General features: G+C 35.9%; 1 protein-coding gene across 3 annotated transcripts in view; it reads right to left on the reverse strand.

Annotated features, from left to right (window-relative positions):
- Positions 1 to 1,340: 1,340 nt before the first annotated feature.
- The window catches only part of NTN4 (netrin 4), a 123,947-nt gene continuing 109,613 nt past the window's right edge, over positions 1,341 to 15,674 (reverse strand). For all 3 annotated transcript variants that reach the window (XM_047867017.1, XM_047867016.1, XM_047867015.1), the window contains 3 exons: positions 11,490 to 11,558; positions 8,222 to 8,392; positions 1,341 to 2,072 (listed from right to left, as the gene is read on the reverse strand). In XM_047867017.1, coding sequence (XP_047722973.1) covers positions 1,936 to 2,072; positions 8,222 to 8,392; positions 11,490 to 11,558 — 377 coding nt within the window. In that variant the 3' untranslated portion in view covers positions 1,341 to 1,935. The remainder of the gene's footprint in view (positions 2,073 to 8,221; positions 8,393 to 11,489; positions 11,559 to 15,674) is intronic.

Below are 15,674 nucleotides of genomic sequence, written 5' to 3' on the forward strand. Positions count from 1 at the left end.
AGAGAGACAGAGCATGAAGTGGGGAGGGGCAGAGAGAGAAGGAGACACAGAATCGGAAGCAGGCTCCAGGCTCTGAGCCATCAGCCCAGAGCCTGATGCAGGGCTCAAACTCACGGACCGCAAGATCGTGACCTGAGCTGAAGTCGGACGCTTAACTGACTGCGCCACCCAGGCGCCCCTTCCATTGCTTTTTAAAAAGGTAAATATAGTATAAAAATGCATTGCATCTGATAAAAAAAAATTTCATGTGACAGAAACTAAACCTGTAGCTTCTACTCTATCTCCATGCACCAGAGTAAAAGAGTCAAAATACTGGCCACTTGTTTGATTTTTTTTTAAGTTTATTTATTTATTTTGAGAGAGAGAGTGCAAGTGGGGAAGGAACAGAGAGAGAGGAGAGAGAATCCTAAATAGGCTCCACTGTGCTGTCAGCATAGAGTCCAACATGGGGCTTGATCTCACAAACCGTGAAGTCATGGCCTGAGCTGAAATCAAGAGTCAGACACTTCACTGACTGAGCCACCCACGTGCCCTGATTTTCTTAATTTAAGGAATTAGGTTTGTGTTCCCTCATTAAGAAAAGATAATCTTTAGCATCATTGAAAGAATTGATCAGGAAATGAGACAAAAATCAAGAGATCATATTCCTTTATTACATATATGAAATATAAAAAAAATTAACAGAGCAATATATATATATATATATATATATATTTTTTTTTGCAAGTCCACAGGACCTCAGGAAAAAAATATGTTCTGTATGTGAAGTTAATCTTACGGCACTGTGGCTCATGTTTTGTATATTCAAGTACAGAAGAAACTGTATGTATTGTGGTTATGCATGCGTACAGATGAATAATAATGAAGACTGTAGTTTGGTGAACTATCACATACATTGTGTCAAAAAAGTGAGCAAATATAATGACCATATATTGTTAATAAAGATAAGGAGAAAACTGTCTCAACATTCAGGTTTAAATACTAAACACAAAAATAAAACAAATTCTGTGTCTATAATAATTTTTGCAGTGTTTACAAGTGCATTGCAAATAAATGAGCTTTTAAAAATTTAAAGTCAATTTCCTCTTTATCCAAGCATATTTCTACACTTATGATTTCTTCTTCCTCTAATTTTAAAGTCTCATCTTGTTTAGTTTTTAAAAAAATTTTCATCATGGTTGGTATCTGTGGAATCTAACCTCTAGCCTGAAGCTGAGATTTGATATGCAAACATGTTCTTTTAGGTTGTATCTTCACATATTTTTTCCCCAAGTGTTCAGAGTTAAAACGTACAACTTCCTTTTGTCCACATGTAGTGGCAGTGCTTCTGTTTCAGTAGGTTTTCTTACACGACCTTTATTTTTCTTTCTGTCAACAACGGTTTCCAAACTTTCACAACACAAGTGGTAGGTAGTAAAGTGCTTTATACAAGGAAATACTATATACATGTGGAGAGGTTCCATTTAACACCCCACAGACCAAAGTTCACACACATCACGCAAAGGAAGGCTCTTTTTTAAGAAAAACTTTTTTGATACTAGGGTTGGGGAGTCCTTAAAATCTCCTTAATTGCTTTAAGTAGCACAAATATAAGTAACATATCTGAAGCTGGAAGGAGTCCTTGTTAGATGTACTGCCCTTAATGGATTACTGCTAAATATCACACTGCTGTTAAAAACTCTTAATAGTTACGAATTTCAGAATGAGTCCCATAGAAACCAGGTATCAGCATAGGAGTTTTCATTTGTCTTTATGAAACAAACTGTATTTAAACATGGCCTCCCAAAGAGTCAGGTTAGACAAGGCCTATGCATTGGAACATTTCTATATGTTTTGGCACTTAAAAAATTCCAGTTTCATTTTTGAGGTCTCCTTTCCATGAAGTTTGTGTTTCATACGTAGAGAAGTGCCATTATGTGCTATATACCTTTATTGCTACTTGCACTCTCTTTTTAAAATATCCATCACTTTTCTTCCAAGGGATGGCTTCCAGTGCTGGACAAAACTTTTCATATTCACGACTAATTTGCCTGTTCTTACATCTTCATGTCCTGCCACAAGGTACTCCAAACCTAAAAGAGAACAAAGTTAGGGGCTATAGAGTATCATAATTTATTGAAGGAGAGAGATGTGACTTCAGTAATTTTATATGCACGGTTCATGCTTTTATATATTCATAGTCGAAATAGGGAGTCACAGGTAGTAAGAGCTAACACTTAATAAGCATTTACTATGTGCTAAATGGTTTACATGTATTATTTATTTAATCTTGAAAATAACCCTATGAACTAGGTCTTGTTTTTCTTCTTGTTTCACAAATAAAGGGACTGAGGCTCAGCAAGATTACACAAGTTGTTCAGTGTCTCCCAGTAAATAGTTAACACTCTGACTTAAGCTCAAGTCTGTCTGTAGAATTTTTACTTTATACTGTACCACCCTTCATGGTAAAGAAGTGAGGATTCTGTGCGTGCTTAGCACACTGCCATAAATTACTATTTCTTGGAGACTCACTATGTATGGTAGTGTATATTGAGGATTTTATAAAAGTGAAAAACCATTTGGGAAAACATATTGGAAGAGAGTTATAAATTATACAAAGTAACACATATTTCCTATAGAGAGTCAGTGTTGGGGCGCCTGGGTGGCTCAGTCGGTTAAGCGTCTGATTTCGGCTCAAGTCATGATCTCACGGTTCGTGGGTTCAAGCCCCACGTCGGGCTCTGTGCTGGCAGCTCAGAGCCTGGAGCCTGCTTCTGATTCTGTGTCTCCCTCTCTCTCTGCTCCTCCCCTGCTCACACGCTGTCTCTCTCTCAAAAATAAATGAAGATTTAAAAAAATAAATAAATAAAAAGTCAGTGTGTTTTTGGGATATAGGATGTTTGTTTGTCATGTATTAAAAAAAACTTGAGACTTAACTGGACCTAGTGTTGACTTTGTAATTAAAAATTCTTTTCAGACTTCAAATAAAAAATTTTGGGTAACACAGAAAAATTAAAGGATGGTCTCATTACCTATACACTATAAAAAGGAAATATGTCAGGGCGCCTGGGTGGCGCAGTCGGTTAAGCGTCCGACTTCAGCCAGGTCACGATCTCGCAGTCCGTGAGTTCGAGCCCCACATCAGGCTCTGGGCTGATGGCTCAGAGCCTGGAGCCTGTTTCCGATTCTGTGTCTCCCTCTCTCTCTGCCCCCCCCCCCCCGTTCATGCTCTGTGTCTCTCTGTCCCAAAAATAAATAAACGTTGAAAAAAAAATAAAAAAAAAAAAAAGGAAATATGTTAATCTCCTTTAGGAGATGTTTGTAATAATATCAATATTGGTATTTTGAAATAATTTTCTTTAATATTATAGGGTAGAGAAATAAGTAGTTATGTTTATAAGACAGCTTTCCAAGATAAAGAGACATATACTTTAAAACTTAAGGGAAAATAGTAGATGCTAAAATTAAGCTGAAAATACCAATTTAAACTCATGGCTTTATATGTACATATAAAAATTAATATATATTAATAAAATAATAAAAGTAAAACATATGAATATGGTATATATATATATAACACTTGTCCACTGAAATGACCTAAAAAAAAGGCATTCAAGTACCTATAATACTTGTGAACACCTATAATAGATATACTGTAGTCTCTAATTAAACAGATCTCACCAAAACAAAACAAAACAAGGCTTCTTGGACAAATGCTATTGCAGGTCCAGGGCGGGAAGATACAAGCTAGCATGGGACATCCTATTGTGCTAAAAGGCACAGAAGCTTTCAAAGATTAATTGGGATCAATTCAGAAGGACATGGGAGTTATCAAGAAAGGGTTACAACTTTTTAAAGTTGTGATAATCTGAGCACCAAGGAATATAATAATTTGTACCTATTGGTATCTATCTATTTGAATCAACCAATATCCATAATTCCAAAATGATACTCATAAAAGAGAAATCTAGAAAAAACTAAATTGTCATCCTTTTTTTTTTAATGTTTATTTATTTTTGAGAGAGAGAGAGTGAGCAGGGGAGGGGCAGAGAGAGAGGGAGACAGCTCTGTTCTGACAGCAGAGAGCCCCGTGCAGGGCTCAAACTCATAGAACCCTGTGATCATGACCTGAGCTGAAGTTGGTTACTTAACCCACCGAGTGACCCAGGCACCCCTAATTTGTCATCTTTTGAGGAAGCTATTAAAACCATTACTTACTTTGCAAATTGGAAATTATGGGGAAAGAATTTAGCATTTATTCTGACTTTTACAATAGGAACTATATTGAATGGTAACCTAATAGCCCAGTTTCAAAGAGACAGTCCCCTTACAGAAGCATCAACTAATAAATGAGGGAAGTTAGAAAAACGTCATTTCTCAAACTCTAATGAAATTGTTGATTCAGGAAGATTACCAATCAATGATAATGTCATTAAATCAATAGTTACTGGGAAACTGGATGTTTGTATCATGACTAAGTAATACCACACTCATTATTTTCTAGTCTCAAAAGGGAAAACAAAACTGCCCAATGGAGAGACCAGACTGTCATCACTCTAACCCAAGGATCAAGTTGAGCAACCCTGATGGTGAGTTATCCGGTTACTATATGTCTTCTGATATGATTTAACATGAAGTACACACACAGCAATATCTCTAATGGATTCTAGTCCAAATATTTATCTTGAATATATCAAGCTTTTCTTTAGAGATTACATAGGCAGTAGAGGGACAAGATAAATGACACCACAAGGAACCAACCAGACAAATATAGAAGGTAATACGATCTACAGGACACTTGGGCTGGTTTCTTCAACACTAATAATTTTTTCAACAATGAAAAGAGGAACTGTGCTTGAATAAGAGACTTGAGAGTCTTAAAAACCAGATACAATGTGTGATCCTGGATTGAACCTGACAAGGACAAATCAGTCCTAAAGGACATTTTGGGACCAGTTGGGAAATTGGCATGTGGTCTGAGTATTATAGTATATGAAAATAAACTATAATTGAAGGCAAAGATCACTAACTGAATAAAGTAGGTTACAAAACAGAGTATAGTATGAATTTATTTTGGTTAAAAATTATAATATGTACATGCACAGAGGAAGACCTGGAAGGATTTACACTAAGCTGTTAACAGAGAATCTTTGGAGGTAAGAAATGTGACATTTTAAATTTTCCCCTAAAATTTTATAATGTACATGTATAGCTTCTATAGAGGCTTATATATTTATTTTTAAATATTTATTTATTTTTGAGACAGAGAGAGTGAGAGAGTGAGCTGAGGAGGGGCAGAGAGAGAGAGAGAGAGAGAGAGAAACAGAATCCTAAGTAGGCTCTGTGCTGTCAGCGCTGTCAACACAGAGCGCCATGTGGGGCTGGAACTCAAGAATCATAAGATCATGACCTGAGCCAAGATCAAGAGTCAGACGCTTAACCAACTGAGCCACCCAGGCGCTCCTTAAGATTTTTTAAACTTTTAAAAGTAATCTCTATACCCAATGTGGGGTTCAAACTCACAACCCCAAATCAACAGTTGGATGCTTCACCAGCTCAGCCAATCAGGTGCCTCAAGAGGGTTATTTAAAAAATTATTAAAAGAATTCAGCACTAAACTTAAAAACAGCTATGATGGTGTTTTCAAAAAAAAAAAAAAAAGAAAAAGAGAGAAAATAATGATAGAGATTTTAAACACACTGTAGAGCACAAATGTAAGATGGATTATAAAATATTAAAATTCTTGGAAGAGTAACCTTAGCTTTTGCATGAAAAAGAATCCCAATATTTAATTAACAGTCTAATTAAAATATAGTGGTCTTGATATAATATCATGTTTGTATCATACCTAAAGTAATAACATCTTCATTTAAAAACACAATACATAATTTTTAGGAAACTTCATTGCTAAGTCTAGTATTTTAAGTGAATTTACTTTGAAACTATAAGCAGAACAAATACAATAGGAGCTTGCCATTAATTTAAAGTATAAATATAAATTTGGGACACCTGGGTGGTTCCGTTGGTTGGGCATCCAACCCTTGGTTTCTGCTCAGGTCATGATCGCAGAGTCATGGGATAGAGCCCTGAATCAAGCTCTGTGCTGAGCATGGAGCCTGCTAAGGATTCTCTCTCTCTCCCTCTGCCCCTCTCTCCTGCTTGCTCTCTCTCTCTCTCTCAAATAAATAAAATGAAAAAAATTAAAGTATAAAAATAAACCAATAAAAATGATACTGAATAAATCCATAAATTATGGAGCAATATCATGCCAAAAATTAGCATGGAAAACAATGTTATCTGTTGCATCACTTACTAGCATTTACATTTTGCTTTCCTATTTTTATGCTTTTGACATCTACTTTGCTACACATTTGAGGGCACAAGATTTATTTTGTTTCTTTAGAAAAAGAAAATATAATACTTTACTGCTAGTCTTGATATCCTAAATTGATTAATGAATGAGTAAATGTATGTATGAATGTAGGAATGAATGAATTTGCAGGGATGCCAATTAGATTGTTCCTTTTCAAAAAAGTAGCAGAGGAAGCAAGTTGGCGTGTAAGGTTTCCAAATTTTCTTATCAGCTTTCTTTGGCCTTGGCTATTGAACTTGTAAAAATGGAAAAACAAAGTGAAATGAAAGAGTGTCTGGTTTTGCTTTGGCAGGTTCCAGTCTTTTCTTCAAAGCAAGTAAACATGTTTTCAAGAATTCTTTGAATAATTGCGCTTATGTTTTCAATTGTGATGAACTCAGTTGATTCTTTGACTCTGGCAGAAACCTGATTAGGAAGTATAGTTTACTTCCTGGAGGGTGGCTCAGATGGTCAAAGCTTTTTTTTTTCTTTTAGTGGCTTACTAAAAGACTGGGCATATTTTTTTTCTTTTGCCAAGATAGTAAAAAGTGCTTATAGGAAGAGCCTCTACATACAGATTATTAGGAAATAGAACTTAAATTTATGACTCTTCGTTTCCTGTATTCAAAATCCAAGATTCTAATTACTTCATTTGTTCTTTGGAAACATATTTATTTATTATTTAAAACGTCCCCTTTTCCTTTTCCTTATTAAAATTTAAAATAACTTAAATAAAATACTAAAGGCGTATAAAAGGATGTAAGAGATTAGTCAACGGGTCAAAACGTCAACAGTTTTATATTATTTTAGATTGTTTAGGGGGTAATATTTTATTGACTGATTTTCTCTTTTTCTCTGTCACTCAGTTATCTGTTTCTCTCAAAGTTATTAATCAAAGACTACAGTAATTTCTTATTAACATAACTGGGGTTTCCTGGACTTTTATTTTAAAGGAATTAGATCCAGAGCATAAATTATGCACCTGTTTTAGCAGTGCCACTAAAATACAGATGGCAACTACATAAAGTGGAAAATACAGAGGATTTTTTTAAAAAAAATATTTGTTTTGATAACTTACTATCTGGGTACTATGTTATTTTTTAGGTACTAATGGTAGGTACTAGAGATGTTGTGATCGAAAATCTAAATCCCATCCTCAAATTTAATGAAGGAGACAGAGAAATAAGCAGCTTATGCCACAGTATGAAAGTGTACTTGTAGAGCATAAAGGTAAGAATCCCATGCTTACTCACTTGTCTCTACCACTGTAGTAACATTTTAAGGTGCAAATTCCCTTAATTTCCAGTTTTTCTAAGATTCTACAGTGTTTTGTTTTTGTTTTTGTTTTTGTTTTTACATTTCTGCTGTTTCTAATTTGGAACCAGAATGATCATTTAATGAAAAACAAGATGATGAGAACTTAAGAGTTGTTTTCTATCCAGGAGGAACAGATGCTTCGCATGCAATCGTAAAAATGAATTCAGTATTATTTGCACAGATGGAATGTTGCATTTGAATTTCCTTTGGGAGAAAATTCTACCCAGGGCACTGTAATAGGACCTAGCTTTCAGATGAAGTATTAGTGGTAACTAAATTATGAAAGTGTTTTCTATGCTACTGGCACATGGAACCAAGCTAAGACTTCTCTTTTAGGACAGAAAATATTATATTGCTGGATTTTAAAATGTTTCACTTTTTAGAACATGTGGAAGAGAAACAGTTTTTTGATGTCAGTTCAAAGAATACCATTTGGATTTTCCCCCAGAATTCAGATGGTGAAAAGGAGACATACTCTTGGTGAGTTGATTTCAGTTGTGGTTTAGAGAATAAGACAAGGAGCAAATCAGCAGAGACAAAGTAGTTACTAAGCTAGAAAAGTCTAATGCTTACCAGGATTGAGGATTGGACAAGTGCAGCCTCTGTTAGTCCACGATTCTGGATATAATGTTCGTTTTCCTCGTAAAATTTTCAATTTGGTAGATTTTAAGACTTTTTTTATCTTCACATTGACCTCAGCATGAGATCCTTTGTCATGAGCTGATAAAATCTTTATTTTTAGCACTGTAACAACACAATTCCAAAAGTCAAAATGTATAGGATTTCATGTTACCTGTTGAACTCTGAATAACTTAAATAAGCATTTCAGAGTATAATGGAAAAGTTAACTAATGATGATGCAAATGTGGAAATTTGCTTTTAAAATCATTAGGTTCATCTTGATGAACAGTGAATAATATGTAGAATTGTTGAATCACTATAGTATATACCTGAAAGTAATATGAAATGGTATATTAGCTATACTGTAATTTGAAAAAAACTAAAAAAAAATCATTAGGCTCACTAACTTTTGCATTGGCTTCACCTTATTTATCGATATTAACTATACTCTTCTTTCTTCGACATTTTCATCTGCTTCTGTTACTCCTATCATTATGCTAAGAGAAAATCAGCCATTTGCCTACTGCAAACATATCTTAAACACATTCAGCTATCAAATCCAAATAGAAAAAAGATGTATAGGAAGTAGAATTGTTATCCTGGTTTTTATTTAGATTCTGATTATATTTTACTCTGCGGCTCACTGTGTATAAAGTTATGACAAAAAACAAACAAAATGTTACTGCCAGAATATATTTTACATATTCTAAAGAGATTAAATAATTAAATAATAAAAATGGAGTATTTAATCTTCTTCCCAGACGTAAAATACAAGCCAACTGGGGTTGGAATGGCTGTCCTTCTATATGATGGCAGAGCTTCAATATTCTCTATAACTCATGATTCTATTACGCTATGCTCTTCATCTATGAAATGATGTGGCTAGGGGTTAAGCAGTTGGAATAACTTGGGGTGAGGAAGAAAGTAGATCTAAGGAACACTGGATGTATATTCTATACTATTAGAGGAGTTCTTACTGGCTCATCTATATCTTGATGGAAAATTCTGTGTAATGAGAGAACCCTACACTGGCTGGTTCCATTTCCTAAGAATACTGTTGTTAGATATCAGATATCTTTATAGAATCACCAAATTTTAGACTTCTAAGTGGTCTTAAGAGGTCATCTAATCTTGTTTTATGTATGAGGAAGCAAGTTACAAGAAATCAAGTGAACTTCCCAAATTTGCATGACCAGTCAGTTAGAGAGGTATCAAATCCAAATAGATAAGATAATGCATGAAGGGTACTTAGTTCCTCACACATGGCTAATGCTCAGTAAATGTTCACTGTTATTTTTCCACTAGACTGTATTGTCAAAGAGAACAGGGACCTCATCTATTCATTATTATAACTTAATAAATATTTTCTAAGGAATAAACAAATGAATCAAGTTTCTTTTTTCCACTAATAGAATGGAGAAACCATTTTTCCCCCAAGTCTGTAGATGTGTTAATAAGAACAAGGTATTTCAGGATATCTGGGTGACTCAGTCAGTTGAGCATTTGACTTTTGACTTCGGCTAGGGTCACAACCTCATGGTTCATGAGTTTGAACCCCACATCAGGCTCCGTGCTAACAGTGTGGAGCCTGCTTTCAATTCTCTGTCCCCTCTCTCTCCCCCCCCACCTCAAAATAAATAAAAATAAACTTAAGGAAAAAAAAGAACAAGGTAGAGCGTTCAAAGCTTCTTAAGCAGAAAATAGTACAATTGTATTAAAAGATGCCAGTGCAGTTGTTTGTAAATTCAGAGAGCTACCAAATATATGTAATATTGAAAACTAGTTGATATTTCCACTAAACTGACCATCTTTGAACTAAATTGTCCTGTTTTTTGCTTTTGATAGTAAATACCATTTTCTCAAAATGAATTTTTCTTTATTGGGCACTATACATTTCAAAAGTTTTCTTCTGTTATTTAGCCAAGTTGTCAAATGAAAGGAGGGAAATATGCATGTAATTTTAGATAAAAATTTATGAGATTTTTTTTTTTTTAGCATTTATTCATTTTGGAGAGACAGAGAGACAAAGCATGAGTGGGGGAGGGGCAGAGACAGAGGGAGACACAGAATCTGAAGCAGGCTCCAGGCTCTGAGCTGTCAGCACACAGCCCGATGTGGGGCTCAAACTCAAGAACCGTGAGATCATGACCTGAGTCGAAGTTGGATGCTCAACCAACTGAGCCACCCAGGCGCCCCAAGATTTATGAGATTTTTAACATTTACTTTAAAAAAATCTTTTATGAGATTAAATGCAATGTTATCAAGAACCTAGAAGGAAAAAAAGAACCTAAACACTTGGTTTCAGAGATCATGACTTAAAATTTTCTCTTCACTGTAATGTGTATTTCAGGCAGTATGAATTATGGAACAATAAAAAGCCTCAGATACTGGTGAAAAATATGTTGGCAAGATAAGGCATCTAGTATATTTAATAGTAAGCATAAAGCCATTTAGAGTTTGAAGATAGGAACAGTCTTTACATAGGCAGTAACATTTCCCTTTGTCTGTATTTCCCTGGTATTTGAAAAGTAGAGGAGTCTAGAATATACAGAGAGGGCAGGGAAGAGGCTTGAGTGGACAGCTCGTCTCAGTGCTTCCTAAATATATATCCTCTTCCTTCTCCCTACCAGTTACTGGGCATATAGTGTATGCAAGGTAATGTGCTGTGTGCTTTTCAAAACTCTCATTTTATGGGAAAGGTGGCACCATCCAACTTTATAGATGAAGAAGTCTAGAGAGGTGAAGTTACCCAATAAACCAGAAATCCAACCCACGTAGGTCTGAATCCAAAGCTCGAACTCTTAATCACTGTGAAATAGTGTTTAAACTGATTTTTGCTTCATATTACTACATGATAACTGGCATAGGTTATTACTCGAAACTGGTAATACTACATAAAACTGGCACAGGAATCATTTTAGTGGCTAGGGACTTCCTTTTTAGGTTCCTAAGACAAGAAGCATCCATAAGAAAGGGTTATGTGTGATGGTTTTCTTCTTTTTGTTTGCCTCTTTTCCTCATAGTAGGATGACTTTGCCTTTGCTCTAGCAGCCTCCTGCCCTCACTGGGACCTTCAACACCATCTCTATTAGGTATTATTATATTAAGACTAATGCTTTGATATTTTGGGAATGTCATAGACTAGACCTCCTATTTCCTCAAAAACTCTTTGGATTTAGTTTGAATAGATTCTTAGAAGCATTCAGGATTTCAAACTCACCATATGTATATTTCATTCCACAGAATGCCTTGGGGTTTCCTAACACCTGTTCTTTACATTCACATTTACCTACAAAAAGTAAGTGAAAAATTGTGTCAGTTATTTAGAAACAAGGAAGAGAAAAAAAAAAACACAAGTAAATCCAGGTAGCATAACTCATTTAAAAAAAAACAACATTGAAATATAATTAACATAAAGTGTTATATTAGTTTCAGGTGTCAGGTAGCATAACTCTTTAAGACTTGAGTGATTCACATAATCCATAAATACTAAGAAATCATAAACAGTCATTCAAACAAAGTAGAGTCACTTTCTGAATTGAATTAGTTATCATCCAATAAAGTACTGACTTAAGAGAAATATACAAAGGTAGAAACAATGATATATTTTAATGCTTGTAATTGATGTTATGATAGATATAGTCCAGTATGAATATTCCATGCTAATGGAAAAGAAAAACTAAATGAATAAACTATAGAAAAGACACTTTCTTTTTACAATTAATGTTCACTACAGCAAAAGTCAAATAGAGTAAAATAACCGGGCAGTCCTTTGAAGGTAATGCCACCCAATTTAAAAGTATTTATTTCACCTATTATGTGCAGGACATGGTGCTATACACTTCAGAGTATATAAAGATGAGCAATATACAATTCTTGCCTGAAGGCTTACAATTCAGTAAGGTGAATAAAGCAAGTGTATAAACAGTGTTCTAAGACAGATACAATATGCTTGGGTGAGAGTCACATGTTTGGAAGGATGGAAAAAGGCTACATGGCTGAACAAGGATTTGAAATGGACCCTGAAGAATAAGTAAGATATTTCCCCAACAGTTTAAATTATGCATTACAATTATTGTGTGTGACACATTTGTCAGGCCCTGTGGAAGACTTTCGAAATGCCTTTGTACATAGTCTATATATAGCATTCTTATTTATCTGTTTCCTCTCTAAAGTGTGATCCTTGAGGACAACAGTTATGTCTTATTTATCTTTAAATCCCTAGAAGGAATAGGATTTCCGTTCTTACATATTTAATAATTCGATATAATTTTATCATCCTTCCCCTTCTGCCTTCATGCATTACATTAAATAGGCATTGAGTGGTGTAAACATAGGTAACATTTACTGAGGAAGAGCTACTATGTGCCAGGCACTATTTAAAAAAAATTTTTTTTAATGTTTACTTATTTTTGAAGGAGAGAGACAGAGACAGAGCATGAGTGGGGGAGGGGCAGAGAGAGAGAGGGAGACAGAATCTGAAGCAGGGTCCAGGCTCTGGGCTGTCAGCACAGAGCTTGATGCAGGGTTTGAACTCACAAGCTGTGAGATCATGACCTGAGCCGAAGTCGGACGCCCAACCGACGGAGACATGCAGGCGCCCCTGTGCCAGGCACTGTTTTAAGTGTTTTACATTTATTTACTCATCTAAGATTCTAACACATAGAAATTTGACAAGAATATAGAGATAAAAGGGTGAGTAAAGGGGGCGCCTGGGTGGCTCTGACGGTTAACCATCCGACTTCGGCTCAGGGCATGAACTCATGGCTCATGAGTTTGAGCCCCATGTTTGGCTCTGTGCTGACAGCTCAGAGCCTGGAGCCTGCTTCAGATTCTGTGTCTCCCTCTCTCTCTCTTTCTCTGCCACTTGCACTCTGGCACTCTCTTTCTCTCTCTCTCTCTCTCAAAAAAAAAGATTAAAAAAAATTAAAAAAAAAGAGTGAGTAAAGAAATGTAAGAGAGAAAGGCAGAGTGTGTTCATGGAAGAATAAATGTTTCTGTTTTTCCTGGGTACAGATTGAGTTGTGAATAGTAGAAGGCATCATGGAGGACCTTGACTGATAATGCAATTAGGGCCTGAATTTAATTTGTTAGATAAAGGAGAAATTTTTTTAAAAATTTGAGTACAAGTCACATACAATGTTACATTAGTTTCAGGTGTACAGCATAGCAATTCAACAAGTCTATATGTCATGCTGTGTTCACCACAAATGTAGCTACCATCTGTCACCATGCAATGCTATTACGGTATCATTGACTATATTCCCTATGTGGTGGCTTTTATTCCCATGACTTATTCATTACATAACTGGAAGCCTGTATCTCCTGCTCTCCTTCACTCATTTTGGCCATTGATAAAGACGAATTTTTGAAGTTTATCAGATTAAAGAAGTTACATGAATTAAATATATATATATGTATCAGATGAAATGTAGGTCTGAACTAAAGAAATGGCTGTGGGTCTAGAAAAGAAGGAATATTAAGGGAGGATGCAGAGTTAGGGTCTACAAATCTTGTCAATGGATTGGATTACAGCAAGGGAAGAGGAAGCCTAAGGATGAACTTGGAGTTTTCAGCTAAGATGACTGAAGACTAAAGTATTACTAACAGAAATAGAGACGTTAGGAGGAGAACACTTCAGGAGTGTGTAACTTATGGTTTTTGGTAGCAACCAATGGTTTAACTTAATTTTTGAAAGTATATGGAGTAGCTCATAGAAAGGAGAAAAAGCTGAAGAACCAGAACTCAGAAAAGACAAGAATCAGGACAGCGCCAGAGATCTAGGTACCAGGAACTGTTATACAGTCTCTTTTATGGCTGTGTCATTGGAATCACGAACTGTGATTACTTTCAGACTTTGTCACTTTCAGCTCACAATTTAAATTCCGGGGAGAGAACATCTGATTGGCCTCACCAACACTTTACTAAATGGGGGAAGGCGGGTTCCCTAGAGAAAGTTTGGGTTAAGCTGCCACAGAAATAGCAGGAATAAAGAGGGGGAAATGGATCTGGGTAGGCAGAAACAACAGAGGTCTAGTATGAGGAGAATATAATGACTTAGAGTTGCTGACAGAATACACAGGTGGAAATGGGAGTAGGATTCCGGTGAGATGAGGTTGGGTAGACATGGTAATGTGGCAAATAGTGACATGCTGACTCTGACTAAAGCTGTTAGAAACTAGAGAATGAGATTTTGCCAGTGGAAAATCACAGTGGAATTAAATAGTGGGAATGAGAAATCACAGGTGCTTAAAATTAGCTGTTGTGATTTGTTAAATAATATTGTGTATCATCTAAACATAGCAGAGATGGTTACTCCTTCAGGAATTGTAGTAACCTAAGTAGATAGCCCAGGGCCTCTGATAATTCCACCAAAGCTGGAGAGTATGGTAACCACCATGCTAAAAAAACCAATTGAGCTCCAAAGGGCATGTATTATTCCTTAACTTATGTTCTTTTTAGTCCTTCAGCCAACAAGAATATACAAAGTTCTGTTATTTGAAGATATTCTGTGGCTGCTTTCCAATACTCCCTTTTTCATGTTAAGAAATCAGACATTCAAATTTGTTTTTGAATGAATCTTTGTTGATCAGGCTTTATTTAACCTAGAGGTGTTTTCTTTTTTAAAAAAATTTTTAACACTTATTTATATTTGAGCGCGAGAGAGACAGAGTGCAAGCGGGGGATGGTTAGAGAGCAAGGGAGAGAGAATCCAAAGCAGGCTCCAGGCTCCGAGCTGTTAGCACAGAGCCTGACATGGGCTTCAAACTCGTGAACTGTGAGATCATGACCTGAGCCGAAGTTGGGCGCTTAACTGACTGAGCCACCCAGGTGCCCCCAGATGTGTTTTCTAAAAGGAAATCTGGAAGGGGAGAAAAACCTAGTTAGTTAATACTGGGTTATGAGAAACACCATTTACAGTTCTGTGGTACCAGGTAAAGCCAGTTGTGTTGAACAAATTCTATAGTACTAGTTCAAGCCAGTTTTGTTATATAAGTTCTGTGGTACTAGTTAAAGCCAGATTTGTTGTACAGGAGGTAAAAGTATGTATCTAATGTTCTCTGTCTCACAAGAAGTGGTAGAAATTAAGAGTATCTTGCTGGTATAGTGCATTACACTTCTAGTTATGGAAACTTATGGTAGGTAAATAGGTAGGCAGGCACATGCATTCGAGAATGAACTGTGGTGCTTAGGAAACTGATTATCACTTCTTTGTTGGTAAAAGGTACCCAGGAGCACTATTCAATATCCAGTGGGAACTTTGCTGTTTAGCAAGAAACTGAACAATGTCTTCCTCAATCTGGAGCCCCTCCAGATGAATTTCAGAGACTCTCTGGGGGATATCACAGACCTAACAGCTGTTGTGGATGTGAGTCTGGAGTCATTCTGATGCCAGCAAGTTACG

This window comes from Prionailurus viverrinus, chromosome B4, assembly GCF_022837055.1.
Source record: "Prionailurus viverrinus isolate Anna chromosome B4, UM_Priviv_1.0, whole genome shotgun sequence".
NCBI lineage: Eukaryota > Metazoa > Chordata > Mammalia > Carnivora > Felidae > Prionailurus > Prionailurus viverrinus.